Source organism: Rana temporaria, chromosome 3 (genome assembly GCF_905171775.1).
Source record: "Rana temporaria chromosome 3, aRanTem1.1, whole genome shotgun sequence".
NCBI classification, from domain to species: Eukaryota; Metazoa; Chordata; class Amphibia; order Anura; family Ranidae; genus Rana; species Rana temporaria.
The window spans coordinates 178,875,246-178,890,771 of NC_053491.1; the positions used below are offsets into that span (position 1 = coordinate 178,875,246).

The 15,526-nt window shown below is 41.5% G+C and overlaps 1 protein-coding gene across 3 annotated transcripts in view; it reads left to right on the top strand.

Moving 5' to 3' along the window:
• Positions 1-15,526, top strand: part of ANO6 (anoctamin 6) — a 154,883-nt gene that overhangs the window by 35,690 nt on the left and 103,667 nt on the right. The window contains exon 1 of one of the 3 annotated variants that reach the window (XM_040343897.1): positions 11,708-12,106. The exons of the other annotated variants lie outside the window; for them this stretch is intronic. Coding sequence (XP_040199831.1) covers positions 12,073-12,106 — 34 coding nt within the window. The 5' untranslated portion in view covers positions 11,708-12,072. Of the gene's footprint in view, positions 1-11,707; positions 12,107-15,526 lie in introns of those variants that run through there. 3 annotated transcript variants of the gene reach the window in all.

Genomic DNA, 15,526 nt, shown 5'->3' on the forward strand with positions numbered 1-15,526 from the left:
CCCCCCAGAATCCATACCAGACCCATATCCAAGCCTGCAGCTCAGGAAAGGGGGGTGAGCGAGCTTGGCACCCCCAACCCAAAGCACGGGCCTCTTCCCGTCAACATTTGCGGTGGTTGTGGGGGTCTGCGTGCAGGGGGCTTATCGGAATCTGGAGGCCCCCAAGATCCCGGCCCTCCTATGTGAATGAGTATGAGGTACATTGTACCCCAACCCATTCACCCCCAAAAAAGTGAAGTGTTAATAAAAACAAGACATGTTTTTTGACAAGTCCAATATTAAAAAATGAAGAATGTCCCCCCCAACGTGTGTTCTTCCTCCCGTCTTCTCCCTTTGCTGCTGTCTTCTCTGCTGCCGACCCGGTCTTCCTCCGATGCTGGCTGCTGCCATTGTCCTCTCCATTGTCTGACAGTTTTTACATAGTCATGGGGTGTGGCCACCCAGTGACGTCACCATGAGACCCCGCCCCTTATGATGTCACACAATTTCGTGACACGGATCAGTTAAGATGATGATCCGACTTGGATGCAACTCCCATTCAAATCGGTGAGATGAAATCATGCCCAAGTTGGACCAAAGTAGTGCAGGAACCTTTTTCAAAGTCGGACTGACACAAGTCGGACCAGCTAAGAGGACTCTCATAGAAAACCATTCATTTTGATGTTGTGCGACTTGTGCTCTCGAAGTTGGAGTGTATTTTGGACCAGTGTGAACCGGCCCTTAGCGCAGGTTCACACTGACGGCGGGATTGAAAGCCATATGTTAGTCCGACTTTGGGGGCGATTTCAGAGACAGCTATGCGGTTTGCCACACAGACGTCTATACAAATCGCACTTCTAAGACGCCAAAAGTAGTACAGAAACTACTTTTGGTAATTGGTGCGGCTCCGCAAAGTCAGCATCGTACCATTTTGGACTGTGCCATTGCCAGCAATAGCCGCTGATTTGGCATGCGATTTGACATGTCAAATCGCTGCAATGTGAACCTAGGCTTAAAGTTGAAATGAATTAGTCTGGGGTGCTACTGTTGTATATAAAGTGGTTGTAAACCTCAGACGTGAAATAAACAAACAAAGCATATCTCGCTAAAGTGCGTGCTTGTCTAAATTAGGCGCACTAAGTGTAATTTCTGCCTGCGTCTTTTGTTCACTTGCTATCTGCAGAAGTCACTTCTGAGTAAATTTCCCTAAAATGATCCTTACATTTCTGTGTGTATGGTATAATGCACTTGTGACATGCTTATTACCATTGGGAAATTGGCTAGCTAGAGCGCTGTATAGAAACAACAAGCTGTAATGAGAATATAGGATTGCAATAACAAGCTTGCGTGTGTAGTTTTGTCTTTGCATATATCCAATGAGAATGGAATCAACCAATCATCATTTAGACTGTCATGCGTTAGTTGTGTAATATTATATATGGTATTATATAGACTGTGTTCTAGAGACAGTGGCATTTATTCTATGATCTTTCATATTGGTGCTTCCTACATTGCAGAATAGAATGTTGCTGCATCGCCTAATGTAAGTATAGGTTCCTTTTTTATGTAGGTACTTGAGAGTATAAAGAAACGCCTTGGGATTTATTTACTAATACTGGAGAGTGCAAAATCTGGTTCAGTTGTGCATAGTAGCCAATCAGCTTCTAACTTCAGCTTGTTCAATTAAGCTTTAAAAATAAAATCTGGAAGCTGATTGGTTTCTATGCAGTGCTGTGCCACATTTTGCACTCTCCAGTCTTGGTAAATCACCCCCCCCCCCCCCCCCATTGTCTACGTTTTTACATGCAGCATGTGAAAGGTACAGAACTGTTTTCAGGTTGATGCATAATTATCTGACCAGCAATCCAATAGACGCATGCTGACAACTCTAGCTAACAAGCCTCCTGTATTCTTTATGGACCACAATACATAAATCAAAATGTAAACAATTACATTTTTATTTTATTTTTTTCATTTTACATCTTGTTTTTAGGCTTGAATCTTCTTCTTTTTTTTTTTCCGCTGGCTTGCTGATAGGGGCTTGTTTAGAGCATTAGGTAAAGTTGCACATGTAGTATATTTTAAGTGTGTTTTTAATACATAAAACGGGCAACACAAATGGCATACAATCTCAATTTATGTACAGGTGTTTTCAGATTTCTGAATGTTGTTATTACAGCTTACATGTGATGATCAAGCTAAATCCTATAATTTTGCTGTATGCCTCACCTTTTAAAAGTGGTTGTAAACCCTGGGGGGGGAACTCTGCAAGACAAAGGCATAATGAGCTAGTATGAGATGGAAGCCCCTGCAGCGTTCCTCTGGGTTACTTCCGGGTATCGCGGCTCTGGTGCTGTGATTGGCCGGAGCCGCGATGACGTCACATTTGCGCAGGAGCCACCGGCAACGGCACACTTGCGTGCCATTGCTTTAGTGCGCATGTGGCGATGGCATCGTCGCATACAGGGGACATCGCCTAAACTGTGCAGGTTTAGGAGATGTCCAGGGTAGGTACAGGTAAGCCTTATTATAGGCTCACCTGTAGCATAAAGTGGTTGTAATGGGTTTACAACCACTTTAACCACTTTGTTACCGGGCCTATTTTGGCATTGTTCTCCTTTATGTAAAAATCACAATTTTTTTGCTAGTAAATTAATCAGAACCCCCAAACATTATATATTTTTTTTTTTTTTTAGCAGACACCCTAGGGAATAAAATGGCGGTCATTGCAACTTTTTTTCTCGCACGGTATTTGCGCAATAATTTTTCAAACGCCTTTTTTTAGGGAAAAAAACAGTTTCATGAATTAAAAAATAACAAAACAGTAAAGTTAGCCCAATTTTTTTGTATAATGTGAAAGACGATGTTACGCCGAGTAAATAGATACCTAACATGTCACGCTTTAAAATTGCGCACACTCATTGAATGGCGCCAAACTTCGGTACTTAAAAATCTCCATAGGCGACGCTTTAATTTTTTTTACAGGTTACTATTTTTGAGTTACAGAGTAGCTCTAGTGATAGAATTGTTGCACACGCTCTAACGCACGCGATGATACCTCACATGTGGGGTTTGAACGGTGTTTACATATGTGGGCGGGACTTGCATGCGCGTTCGCTTCTGCACGCGAGCGACCGGGACAGGGGCGTTTTTAATTTTTTTTTTTTTTTTTATTATTTTATTTTATTTTTTTACTTCATTTTTTTATTTTTACACTTTTTTTGACATTTTTTTTTTTTTTTTGATCACTTTTATTCCTATTACAAGGAATGTACACATCCCTTGTAATAGGAATCACTGTGACAGCCACGGGTGAATAGCTGTACGAAGGTATGTACAGCATCAAAAAAAACATAACAGGCATAATCGTATTGTAATGTGGGGGGGGCCAGTGTAATTAGAAAAAGTGGTTTTTAGGGTGAACCTCCCCTTTAAGTAAAGTGACCATTGCAATTAAATGCTGGGTCACTCTTGTTACAACTAATTTTTATGTTGCCTGCACATACTTCAACTTTTATAACCTTCAATTACAATCCGTATAATTTCTTGTTTTGTTATTTTAATTCAAATAACTTCGAAAACCAAGATGATTATTTATTAATAATAATAATAATATTTTTTTTTTCTCTTGCAGTTTAGCATTAAAGGGGTTGTTAACCCTCATGTTTTTTTTTTCACCTTAATGAATCCTATGCATTAAGGTGAAAACTTCTGGCAGTAACCTGCCCCCCCCCCCATTTTACTTACCTGAGCCCTGTAATTATCTCAGCGGAGACGTGCTCTCCCTCTCTACACGAGGTCCTGCCTCTTGATTGGATAGATTGATAGCAGCGCAGCCATTGGCTCCCGTTGCTGTCAATCAAATCCAATGACGTGGGCACCAGGGGGCGGGGCAGAGTCTTGTATTTGTGTCAATGGACGCAAATGCTGGACTAGGGAGCACGCCTGCACAGTAACCCCACTGGGAGAGCACTTTTCATAGGGGGTTGTCTGATGTGAGGAAGAGCCACCGAGGGACCCCAGAAGAGGACGATTGGGTCCACTCTGTGCAAAACGAGCTGAGGATGATTTTACACTGAGAGCTGTTACAGTTCACCCCACAAATGGTACACCAAGCACCACTGATACCCCTGTCCCTATACACATTTCAGTGTCCCCATAAAACATCTGTCTGTCCCCCATCACTGCCAATACCAAATAAACCCTGATTTGGGTTATTTTTACCAAAGAAATGTAGCAGCATAATTTTTTGTCAAAATGTATCAAGAGAAATTACTTATTTGCAAAATCTTGTAACAGAATTTTTTTTTTTTTTTGTAGCATTAAAAATACAAGCCCTAAATTTTTTTATTTGGGTACAGTGTTGCATGACCGCGCAATTCTCATTCAAAGTGTGACAGCGCTGAAAGCTGAAAATTGGTCTGGGAAGGAGGGGGTTGAAAGTGCCCGGTATTGAAGTGGGTTAAAGGACAAGTTCACTTTTTAGGAAAAAATAAATAAAATGGCTTCTTTTTTTTTTTTCAGGTAAAAAAAATGTGCGTTTATTATTCTTTGTTGCAGGAGCATGTAAAGCCTTGAACCAGCAGATATATTCTGACTGGAAGACTCAGGCTGGGTTCTCACTGTTGCGAATTGGATGTGTTTCTCCCGTATCCAATTCGCATTACAGAAGAGTGTGTGTGGCTCTCAACGGAGCCAGTTCACACATTTCCGGGGCCCTGCGTGTCTTTGGCTTAGTTTTTTAGGTCTAAATTCGGGCATAAATTTGGGTCCGTTTCGTAACATGTTGCACCCTGAATATTCAGGATGTCACATGTTGCGAAAAGTTAACTTATCCTTTTAAAAGATTATAAAATTGTACTTTTGTTTCTACAGGTTCATTAACTTTAGAGACTGGTCTTTAAGCTTTGTATACTAACTGTCCCTGCACTCCAGTAAAGTACACCCGTGTTCCACTGAGCCATCTGATGTGGCCCATCACCTCAAACCAATAGCAACCTGCACAGCCTCCCTAGTACACGCTGCTCCACTGAATGATTGCTAGTTCCTCATTATCCCATCAGCTCTCATACCCACAAGCTGCTCTGGCGGCCGTCTCCCTGCTCTTCTTTCTTTCCTAACACTCGGAGAGGAGTTTTTAGCTGAGTGGATTACATCTAGTGACATCCATACAGGGGTTCTGAAGGTGGATTCTCAGGCCCCGTACACACGACAGAGTTTCTCGGCAGAATTCACCGAGAAACTCGGTCAAAACCCGGATTCTGCCGAGAAACTCTGTCGTCTGTACAGTTTTGGCTCGATGGAGCCGCCGAGGAGCTCGACGAGAAAATAGAGAACATGTTCTCTATTTTCTCGTTGTTCTATGGGAGAAGGCGGCCCGCCGAGCTCCTCGGCGGCTTCATCCCAGAACTCGACGTGCCAAGCACGTCGAGTTCCTCGGCCGTGTGTACGGGGCCTCAGTTGTGTGATGAGCTTGGTGTCATTCCGGGAACATGTGAGTGCATTTTTGTGTAATTTCATCCTTTTTCTTAATAAAGACGTTTATTGCACTACTAGGACATGCGCTTCCCTGGTCTGTTTGTGTGTGTGTTTTTTTTTTTTTTTTATTGTCCATAGTCCTAGTTTTGGCAATTCACTATTTCAGGGTCTTTGCAGCCTTCCCTTGAAGGCTACAACTGGTTTTAAGCGTGTTTTTGTTTTAAACAGTGGATTTGTTCCACGGAACATTATGATTCTGATTGTTTAAAATCTTCCTTATGCTATTCAAAATAAAAAATTGAAATTCTGAAACATTTTATTTAATTTCGCTTAAGTGGCCAGCGCTCCTCAAAAGTTTGAGCACCCCTGTTCTAACCAGTCTAATTGCTTTTCTTTTCTAATTTGCCTTTAAAGTGGCTGTAAACGCTGTTACACCACTTTTACCTACACATAAGCCTATAATGAGGCTTGCCTGTAGGTACTGTGAGTCAGGATTTGACAAATTTTGCTTGGAATCTAGGAGCCAGATAAAAAGTTTGGAGCCAAAAAACGCACCCCGTCCCGCCAAGCTCGCGCGCAGAAGCGAACGCATACGTTAGTAGCACCCGCATATGTAAACAGTATTCAAACCACACATGTGAGGTATCGCCGCGATTGGTAGAGCGAGAGAAATAATTCTAGCCCTAGACCTCTTCTGTAACTCAAAACATGCAACCTGTAGAACGTCGCCTATGGAGATTTTAAAGGGTAAAAGTTTGTCGCCATTCCACGAGCGGACGCAATTTTGAAGCGTGACGTGTTGGCTATCAATTTCCTTGGCGTAACATTATCTTTCACAATATAAAAAAAATTGGGCTAACTTTATTGTTGTGTGTGTTTTTTTTTTTTTTTTTTTTAGGTGTATTTTTCCCCAAAAAAGTGCGCTTGTAAGACCGCTGCAAAAATACGGTGTGACAGAAAGTATTGCAACGACCGCCATTTTATTCTCTAGGGTGTTAGAATAAAAAATATATATAATGTTTGGGGTTTCTAATTAGAGGGAAGGAGATGGCAGTTAAAAAAACACATTAGAACTGCTGTTTTTTGCTACTTGTAATGTAATGTAATGTAATGTAACCTGTAATGCCAACGGCCACCACAAGATGGCCACTCCTTCTGCAGGCCTCAGCTTCCTTCTGTGAAGGGCGCAAAGCCGCGGCCTCAATTACCGGCGGGCGCAGGCCCGCCACGATCGCGCCCCGCGGCGGCCGGTAATTGAGGCCGCGGCTTTGCGCCCTTCTGCAGCCCTAAGTTGCACCAGGTCACAATTTCTTGTCGCAATTGTGACCTGGCCCCCGGATTTTGTCGAGGCCTGCTGTGAGTATCTCCTTAACTTGCACAGTTTAGGAGAAATCACTGTATCCGCACGTGCCGACGTAATCTGCACATGTGCACTGAAGAAACGGCCCACTTGTGTCATTTCTTCAGGAGCCAGGCTGTGACCGGCAACTCCCACACGCAGGCGTGGCGTCATTGCGGCTTTTTTTGGGGGGGGGGGGGGTTTATAACCACTTTAAAAATGTCACTTGGTCAACACAACCCAGCCAGCTCACTGGGAGGGCACGATCACCCCTCTACATACATAGACTCTTATTATGTTTCGCACATGAACCTGATTCGGCAAGTGCTAGCCACAGTGTTACTATGCAGTTTTTTTTATAGATTATTATCGGGTCCAAATCAGGCACCTACAATTATTGCAATACATTTATTTTTTATTTATTTTTATTAATACATTTTAGTGTTTTTTTTTTTATCTGCCTGGGATTGTTTTTTGACTCTTACCGTTCTTGTTTCTGGCATTATCTGTTGGATGTCTTGAGAATTTCCATCCAGTAGGACTGAGTGTACACTGTTGTGTAGAGTATATTGTAAAACAGCCATTGGTAGTCTATTCAGTCAGTAGTTGTTGTTACATGTATCTGGAAAGACTAACAGTCCCTTTTTTTTTTTTTTTTTTTTTTTTTAAGTGTGTTTGCAGAATGATTTCTCATTGTACTATTTGTAGCAATTGCATGTAGAAAATGTTCCTTTCTGTCTAAAGGCCAGATGGAAAAGTTTTTTAAGGCAGTAGTCCGGAATCTGTGTCCGTATCGTAACTGGCATTCCTGTTTCTATTTTTTTAAACATCCGGTTCTAATACTTTCCAACAGAGCTAGGCAGTGGCTACATTTAGGATTCTTGATCATAACTAAATCGGGCACACAGTGTAGCATCTGGAAGTATTGTTTAGCTCATAAATGTCAATTAGACGCTTGCTATAAAGCAGACACTGCGGGAGAATCGTTTAGAAGATGAGAAACCTGATGTTTTCTTGACAATGACATCTCCTGGATTTTTGCCAGCTGTGACTGATTCTAGCATTGATGTGCAGATCAGGCTTTATAGAGCTTCACTAGGGGGTGATAATGTGTAATGATCAGACCCGATTTGCAGTAGTGCGACTTCTAATGCGATTTGCATCGCAAGAAAAGTGAAATCTCATTGTTTTCAATGGTGCCTATTCAAATCAATGCGACTCTGAATTCCTACGATTTCGGAGAAGATTCCTGTACTCCTAGGGTGCGATTTACCATTTGACTTGGCCGTATAGAATATGCAAAATCGCACCACATAATCGCACTGTAAATCGCATTGAGGTCGCATCTCGGTAGTGTGAACCGAGCCTAAGGGGTAGAAGTCCTTGTTGCTCATGTGCCCTATATTTTCTTACTCCTTGCAGAGAATAAATTTGTATGTGCAAATGGAAAAATACTGCACTAAAACATGGAACGAGAATTATTAACAAAATGAACTAAAAAGATGCAGCTCTGTTGTGACACACACACACACACACACACACACACAATGACAAATATAAAAAAAAATGAGCTTCGCTAACCTTGGTAAAAAATGTAATAAATTTGTGCAGACAGAAATTTATGAATTAAAAGTCCATATAGATCATCTAACTGGAAAGATGAAGAAATGTGTGTCCCTTTTTTAAATGTTCATCGTGACAATGAGAATGTTGTCACACCACAACAAAAAAGTGCACCTCCACCACATAGACATGCTTACCAGATGGCAAGCTTAAGAAAGCTTGCAGCTATTGCCCAGCCAAGGCCTTTATCCTGAGGGAAATTCTGATGTCGGCTTATAGACGTCCTTATACTCTCAAAGGCACTATGCATATAGAGAGATCGGAGGATTGATCCCCCAAATCAAAGCTCCAAAAAACAGGGGGGTTGCGGGCAATTGGACTATCATGGTACAGACAAGAAAGTGAAATACAGTATAAATGCACATGTAAAGAAAAATAACTCGATTTTATTAATAAAAAATCAATAAAAGACAATAACATTCATATACAGCTAAAAACATTTAGTGGCAGACTACGCAGATCACCAATGGGAGAATCTCCAGGTGGGGGAAAAAACCTTGTGGGACATGGGTCGCAAGGGGCATCTCCACTAGTTTCGCTCTTCGTCGGGAGAATATCTGCAAGCAATTAATAATTTAATCAAAGAACTATACAATGAAGGATTCAAAAATACAGTCTCGTACATAAAAACGGAAACCAATGTATATTGAGGGGAAAAAAATTAGCCAGAGCTGCTTACCTAAAGTCCCCAATGGACCCGGGACACTAAAACGCCACAAGGAGGTCCCCAGCGAAGGACAGGGGGGGATGGGGGAGACGAGCTCTGGCTAATTTTTTCCCCTCAATATACATTGGTTTCCGTTTGTATGTATGAGACATAGTTTTTGATTAAATTATTAATTGTTTGCAGATATTCTCCTGACAAAGCGGTTTACACCGCAAAACTAGTAGAGATGCCCCTTGCGACCCATGTCCCACCAGGTTTTTTACCCCACCTGGGGATTCTCCCATTGGTGATCTGTGTAGTCTGCCACTAAATGTCATTGTCCTTGATTTTTTATTAATAAAATCAAGTTATTTTTCTTTACATGTGCATTTTATACCGTATTTCACTTTATCTGTACCGTGATAGTCCAATTGCCCACAACCCCCCCTGTTTTTCAGAGCTTTGATTTGGGGATCAATCCTCCGATCTCTCTATATGCTCAATTTTCTGGATGATGGTTAGACCAATTTTATTATACATTATCTATTTACTTTTTAAGAGGCTATTCTTTCAAAGGCACTATGCAGTCAACTCCGCAATCAGTGGATAATCAGGCCAGGATAACACAAAAAGAAAAAACTTACTATAGTGTAAAACCAACTACACCTTTAATAGTAAAAATGGTAATGCACTTACAGCAAGGAGCAGATAAAAGGCCAGCCGGCTCGCATAGCCCACCTGTCTTTCCGGGATAGTAGCAACGTGGTGACGTCAGCACGCCCTCCTTCCAAGACGTTTTGTTACAAGACATCATCTTGTGATATAACGTGTCAGAAAAATTGACGCGCTGATTTCGCCACATTGCAACGATCCCAGAAGGACAGGTGGTCTATGCGAGCCGGCTGGCTTTTTATCTATGCTTATCTATGCTTTTTTTTTTTTTTCTGCTCCTTGCTGTAAATGCATTACTATTTTTACTATTAAAGGTGTAGTTGGTTTTACACTATAGCAAGTTTTTTCTTTTTGGGTTATCTGGCCTGATTATCCACTGATTGCGGAGTTGACTCCTTAGTCCCTTTTGAGAGTACAAGGACGTCTACTTGGCCTTACCCCGCAAGGAGTGTGATCTCACCTCAGAATTTCCCTCAGGATAAAGGCCATTGGCTGGGCAATCGCCACAAGCTTTATTAAGTTTGCCATCTGGTAAGCATGTCTTTTATGTGGTGGAGGTGAACTTATTTTTGTTGTGGTGTGGCAACATTCACAATGTACATTTTAAAGGGACACGCATTTCTTCATCTTTACGGTTTGATTGATTTGATGATCTATATGGACTATTCATAATATTTAGGTCTATGCACAATTTTTTTTTTTTTACCAAGGTTAGTGCAGCTCTTTTCATTTTTTATATTTAATGTACATTGGGAGACGCTTCCCTTTTCTGAGAATTGGCTTGAAATTGAGATTTTGTAATGAACCTGTTTACACACTACTACACTGTGTTTTAGGGCTTCCTCTCCATGTGTATTTTTTTTTTTCAAAAAGTATAGTGCATTACTCCACATTTTCATTACTGGAAGATTGACTTCATAAAGCAACAAAATCACATTTACTGTCCTTGCTCTGCAAACAAGTTTCTCGCTCCAGGTAAATAATGGGGGACCTGCGCTTAGGAGTGGCTTATTGTAAGACTGCAGGCCCCTATACTATGTTCCCCCTAAGAAGAGCATATAATAAGTAAAATAATGAAAAGAAAGGGTAGTGGCGCTGTCTTATCTCTCCCCTATCGCTAGGGTGTGTTATCTGAGCTGACCACTTGCATGAGAAGTACCAATATATACTGCTGAGAGCTACTTCCAAGCTAGGGTCATGCAATAAGTGTAGCTGGTAGTTATACCCGTGATATCATACACAAAAATAAGTGAAAAGGATATATATATATATATATATATATATATATGTATGGCATAAATGTGCGTTTCTCACTCCGTGTTAGGTTCCACGTGCAACTGGAACAGGGTCTGTTCAGGCCAGCAGACCTGGAAACGCACCCCCACCTATCCTTACTTGGAATCTTTGCCTGAGCTACCATGCGGGACACCTCATCCTTGGTATATATTCAGCCCTTCTGTGTCTTTGGTTGCTAGGATGCTGTCAGCTGCATACTATCCTTGGTTGCTAGGATGCTGTTGGCTGCATAGCGCCATTGGTTGTTAGGACGCCGTCAGCTGTGCAGCAACGAATAATGCATCCCTGGCCCCATTCAGCTGCCAGATAGGAGATTCCCACCATTAACCAAAAATGACTACTGCTATTTTTGTGTAATGAGGTCCGCAAGAATCCCTGACCCCATTTGTTTACATTCAGCTGGGAAATCGCATGGCTGGCAGTTGAATGGGATCAGGGATGCATCATTGAGCCTTGAGCAGGAAGCTTTTACATGCCTTACTCTGAGCACTGGTGCGTCTGTATGCCAAGCTGGTCTTGATTATTAATTAAATGATTTAATCATTAAATTGCCATCAAACTTTTTATTTTTTTTACTTTCCAAACTTAATTATTTTTACTCTGTAGTAGAGGTTTGTAAAAACAATCTGTAAGATTTGTCCTTCTGATATGGTCAAGTAGAGAAAATGCAGTCTTTCCGGATCTTCCAGGGGCAGAGGAAAGGTTGTATGTACACGTAAGCTGATCCTTGGGTTGTCGACTCGACTGACCATAATGTTTAAATGCAATCCGCCCAGTAAACTTTGAGACAAGAATCATTTTGGCAATTATTTCTTATCTAGGGCTGACATGAGCGTTCCTGTTAAGTTTTACTCATTTCTTATTCGCTGCTATGCTTTTCACGTTGGTTGCTTTTCATATGGAAAAACAAATATTTGGATTTCTTCTTTAAGAACCGACCATGCAGTTTAGTGTTTTTTGACAAAGGCAAAGCAGTTGAGATCGTCAAGTCTTTTCTGATCGTGAGATAACACTGTCTTTAGACTTAGAAACCGACAAGATGTGGTCATTCAAGGACTGGAAACGTCGGATATGTAAGTTGAGAATTGTTTTTGTACCCTCAGACTCCTTGTGTCTGGCTAGCCACCTATGGAATGTGCTAGGAAATGTGTGTGTGTGTGTGTGTGTGTGTGTGTGTGTGTGTGTTGTAATGAGTGTGTGTGACTTGTAAAAAAATTATTCAGATTTCATGGCAATTATTATGGTACAAATCAATATGTCATGGCTAATTCTGACCCGTGCATTATAGTTGCATATAGGGACCTCCCCACCTTTTTGTACACTTGGTGTATATTACTGAGTGACTTGTATAAAAAAAAAAAGGTTTCTGCTGGTGAAGAGTATTTTTTTGTGAATACCAACATTTTTTAGTACATGGGCAATTCCTGTAGCTGTCTGTGGAAGGACTGGGAAAGTCATGATAAGCTATACGAACTACAAATTTATAGGACAGGTGCTGGAACAATACCTGATGTATTTGTATTGATCAGTGGCACTTACTTGGCTGTTTTGTGAAAGCCACAGCAGCTCCATGATGGGATCGCTGTTTGCGATCCCATCCCAGTGAATGCTTCAGTGGCTCCGTAGTAGAGCTGCACGATTCAGGCCAAAATGAGAATCGCGATTTTTTTGCTTCGAATAAAGATCTCGATTCTCACGGCGTAAAATCTTTTACATTTATACAAAAAAAATGGGCTAACTTTACAGCCTTTTTTTTATTTATTTTTTTTATTTTTTAATTCATTAAAGTAATTTTTTTCCAAAAAAATTGCATCTAAAAAGACTGCTACGCAAATACAGTGCAACATAAAATCTTGCAACAACCGCCATTTTATTTTCTAGGGTGTCTACTAAAAAATTATATAATGTTTGGGGGTTCTAAGTAATTTTCTAGCAAAAAAAAATTATGGCTTTAACTTGAAAAGAGCTGTCAGAAAAAGGTTTGGTGTTTAAGTGGTTAAACGTTCCTAATTTACATACAGAAGTCAATGTGATACAATGTTTAGACTTAACTTTCCACTGATAAAGAATGTTTTCAAAAGTTGGCAGGCTGCCCAGACTTGGCAGATTGCCCAGACTTTGACTTTTGGCTGAGAACCGAGAGGAAATTCTTTTCATGTCAAAGATTGTGAAACCCTGTGTAAAGAATCACAACGGGAAAAAGATTGCGATAACGATTCTTGACGATTAATCGTGCAGCTCTACTCCATAGTGTATAATGGTGCATGCAAAGCAGTGACTTGTATGTGAATGCCTGCAATATTTTTACCATAATCAGGTCCAAACTGACCACCCCTTCTGGCCACGGAGTCCTGTGGGGATATGTGAATGGAGACCTGTAACAAACATAATATAGGAGTTATCCCAATGTCAGTGCCTGGCTCCTTTTTTATGTCTTGGGTACCCAAGAGATTCTAGTTAGTTACCAACTCTGTTGCCTAGTGCATGTGGGCACCTGGAGCTGTATAATAATGTGGGCGTATTTTCTCATCCGGGGGCCACAAGTGCTGTGCACCCTGACTGATGCCTACACCATGAAGACAACAATGGAGTTTGAAAAGGTTTGTGTATAATGTGACTAAATGAGGAGGGGTTTGTAAAAAAAGGAAGTTGACCGTATAAAGTCAGAACTGCTATGGGGCACACCACCTGCCCAATGAAGGGAAGGAGGACTGTACACCTTTTGGAACAACCAGCACTTTACATATATTGGACATTCGCATCAGTCCCTGTCTTTAAGGAGCTTTATAATGTAAGGTCCCTAACTACTCACATTCATGCATATGCATACTAGAGCCACGTAACCTATCGGCATGTTTTTGGAGTGTGGAATGAAACTGGAGTACCTGGAGAAAACCCACATGTGCACATGCAGGTAGTGCCGTGTTTGGTATTCGAACAGATGACCCTAGTGCTGCAAGGCGGAAGTGCTAACCACTTAGACACGGCTTCCCTAGGCATGGAGCGTCATCCCAACATGTCAGATGGACTTGAGAGAGAGTGGTGTTTGCTTGTCACAACCACACAAGTTGAAGGGGGTATGTATTGTACTTTGTGATGTCCCAGTGGACTTGGGTGTATTGCTGAGCACTGAACTTTGCAATGAAGTTCCTCATTGTTATACAATGGACTGTGTATTGCTTAGCATATTGGATTAGAGAGCAACCGGCTTTTAGTGATTCATTGGACATAATCCAAACAGGATAATTACTAAATGGGAAGATTTCATCCGTATAGAAACGGCTATCTGGAGGTTTGATTACCGCATTGGGGGGGGCTACTAGTGCTATTACTTTATTTTATTTTTCCTTTTTTTTATGGTCAACATTTTGAGAGAGTAGTAGTAATAATAATAATAATAATAATATTATTATTATTATTATTATTATTATTATTTTTTTTTTTTTTAAATTAAAGTATTTAGTAATGAGGGTTCAAAAGCTGGTCACAGATGTATCCCTGCTGAGGTTTGATCCATCTACTGCTGTTCCCAATCTCTCAAACGGGAATGTTGGAAATGTTTTAAATTGGTCAGCGGCTGCAGCAGTGTATCCTGACAGCGGCGGAGTCCCTGCTGTCATAGTACAATACAACAGCACAGAGGATTCCTCAATCTATCTCTTTTGTGTAGATGGTGAAATCCTGTTTATTTTTTTGATCAAACATTGGGCAGACACCTCTATGCCCAGTCTTGCAGCACTACTTCATGAGGTATAAAGTTACATTGTATTCACATGAGTAATGTGAACTTGCTGGCAGTGGGAGATTCAGTGCATGGAGATATTGTTGTTTGTTTAGGTGCTCCATACAGCTGTCCTTAGAAACCAATAGATCTACATGTAAATGTTGGTACATGCTTAAACACATGCATGGTTGTAGGACCCTAGATGGCACCTTCTGTTGCAGTGCGTTGATCTACTGGATGTATTCTCAGTTCCATCCACTGTGGCCAGGTAGCTTTCATTTGAACTGTATACCAGTGGCAGCCCATCCATTGGGGGTGTACTGGCACTGCCCCCCCCCAATCCATGTGTCTGGCCCCTAATCTGCATACATGGCACCAGATGAATGTATTCCAATGGGGGAGGGGGGGTTAAAGGAACGTTATTCGAGCCAGAGGCTCTAATGGGCTTCAAAAAAGGATGGGTTCGGGGGGGCCCAAAGCACACCCAGTTGTGTGACAATAGCAAATGAATATGTAAGAATGTGAAAAAAATGGTGTTGGGTTCCCCTCCAATCCATACCAGGCCCTTTTGGGTCTGGTATGAATTTTAAGGGGGACCCCACTCCAAAAATGGCCTACCAGACTCTTATCTGAGCATGCAGCAAGGCCACATGCCCTCAACATGGGGGGGGGGTGCTTTGAGGCAGGGTTGGCTCTCCCCACCCCAAGCACCTTGTCCTCATGTTGATGGGCACAAGGGCCTCTTCCCTCCACAACCCTGTCCGGTGGT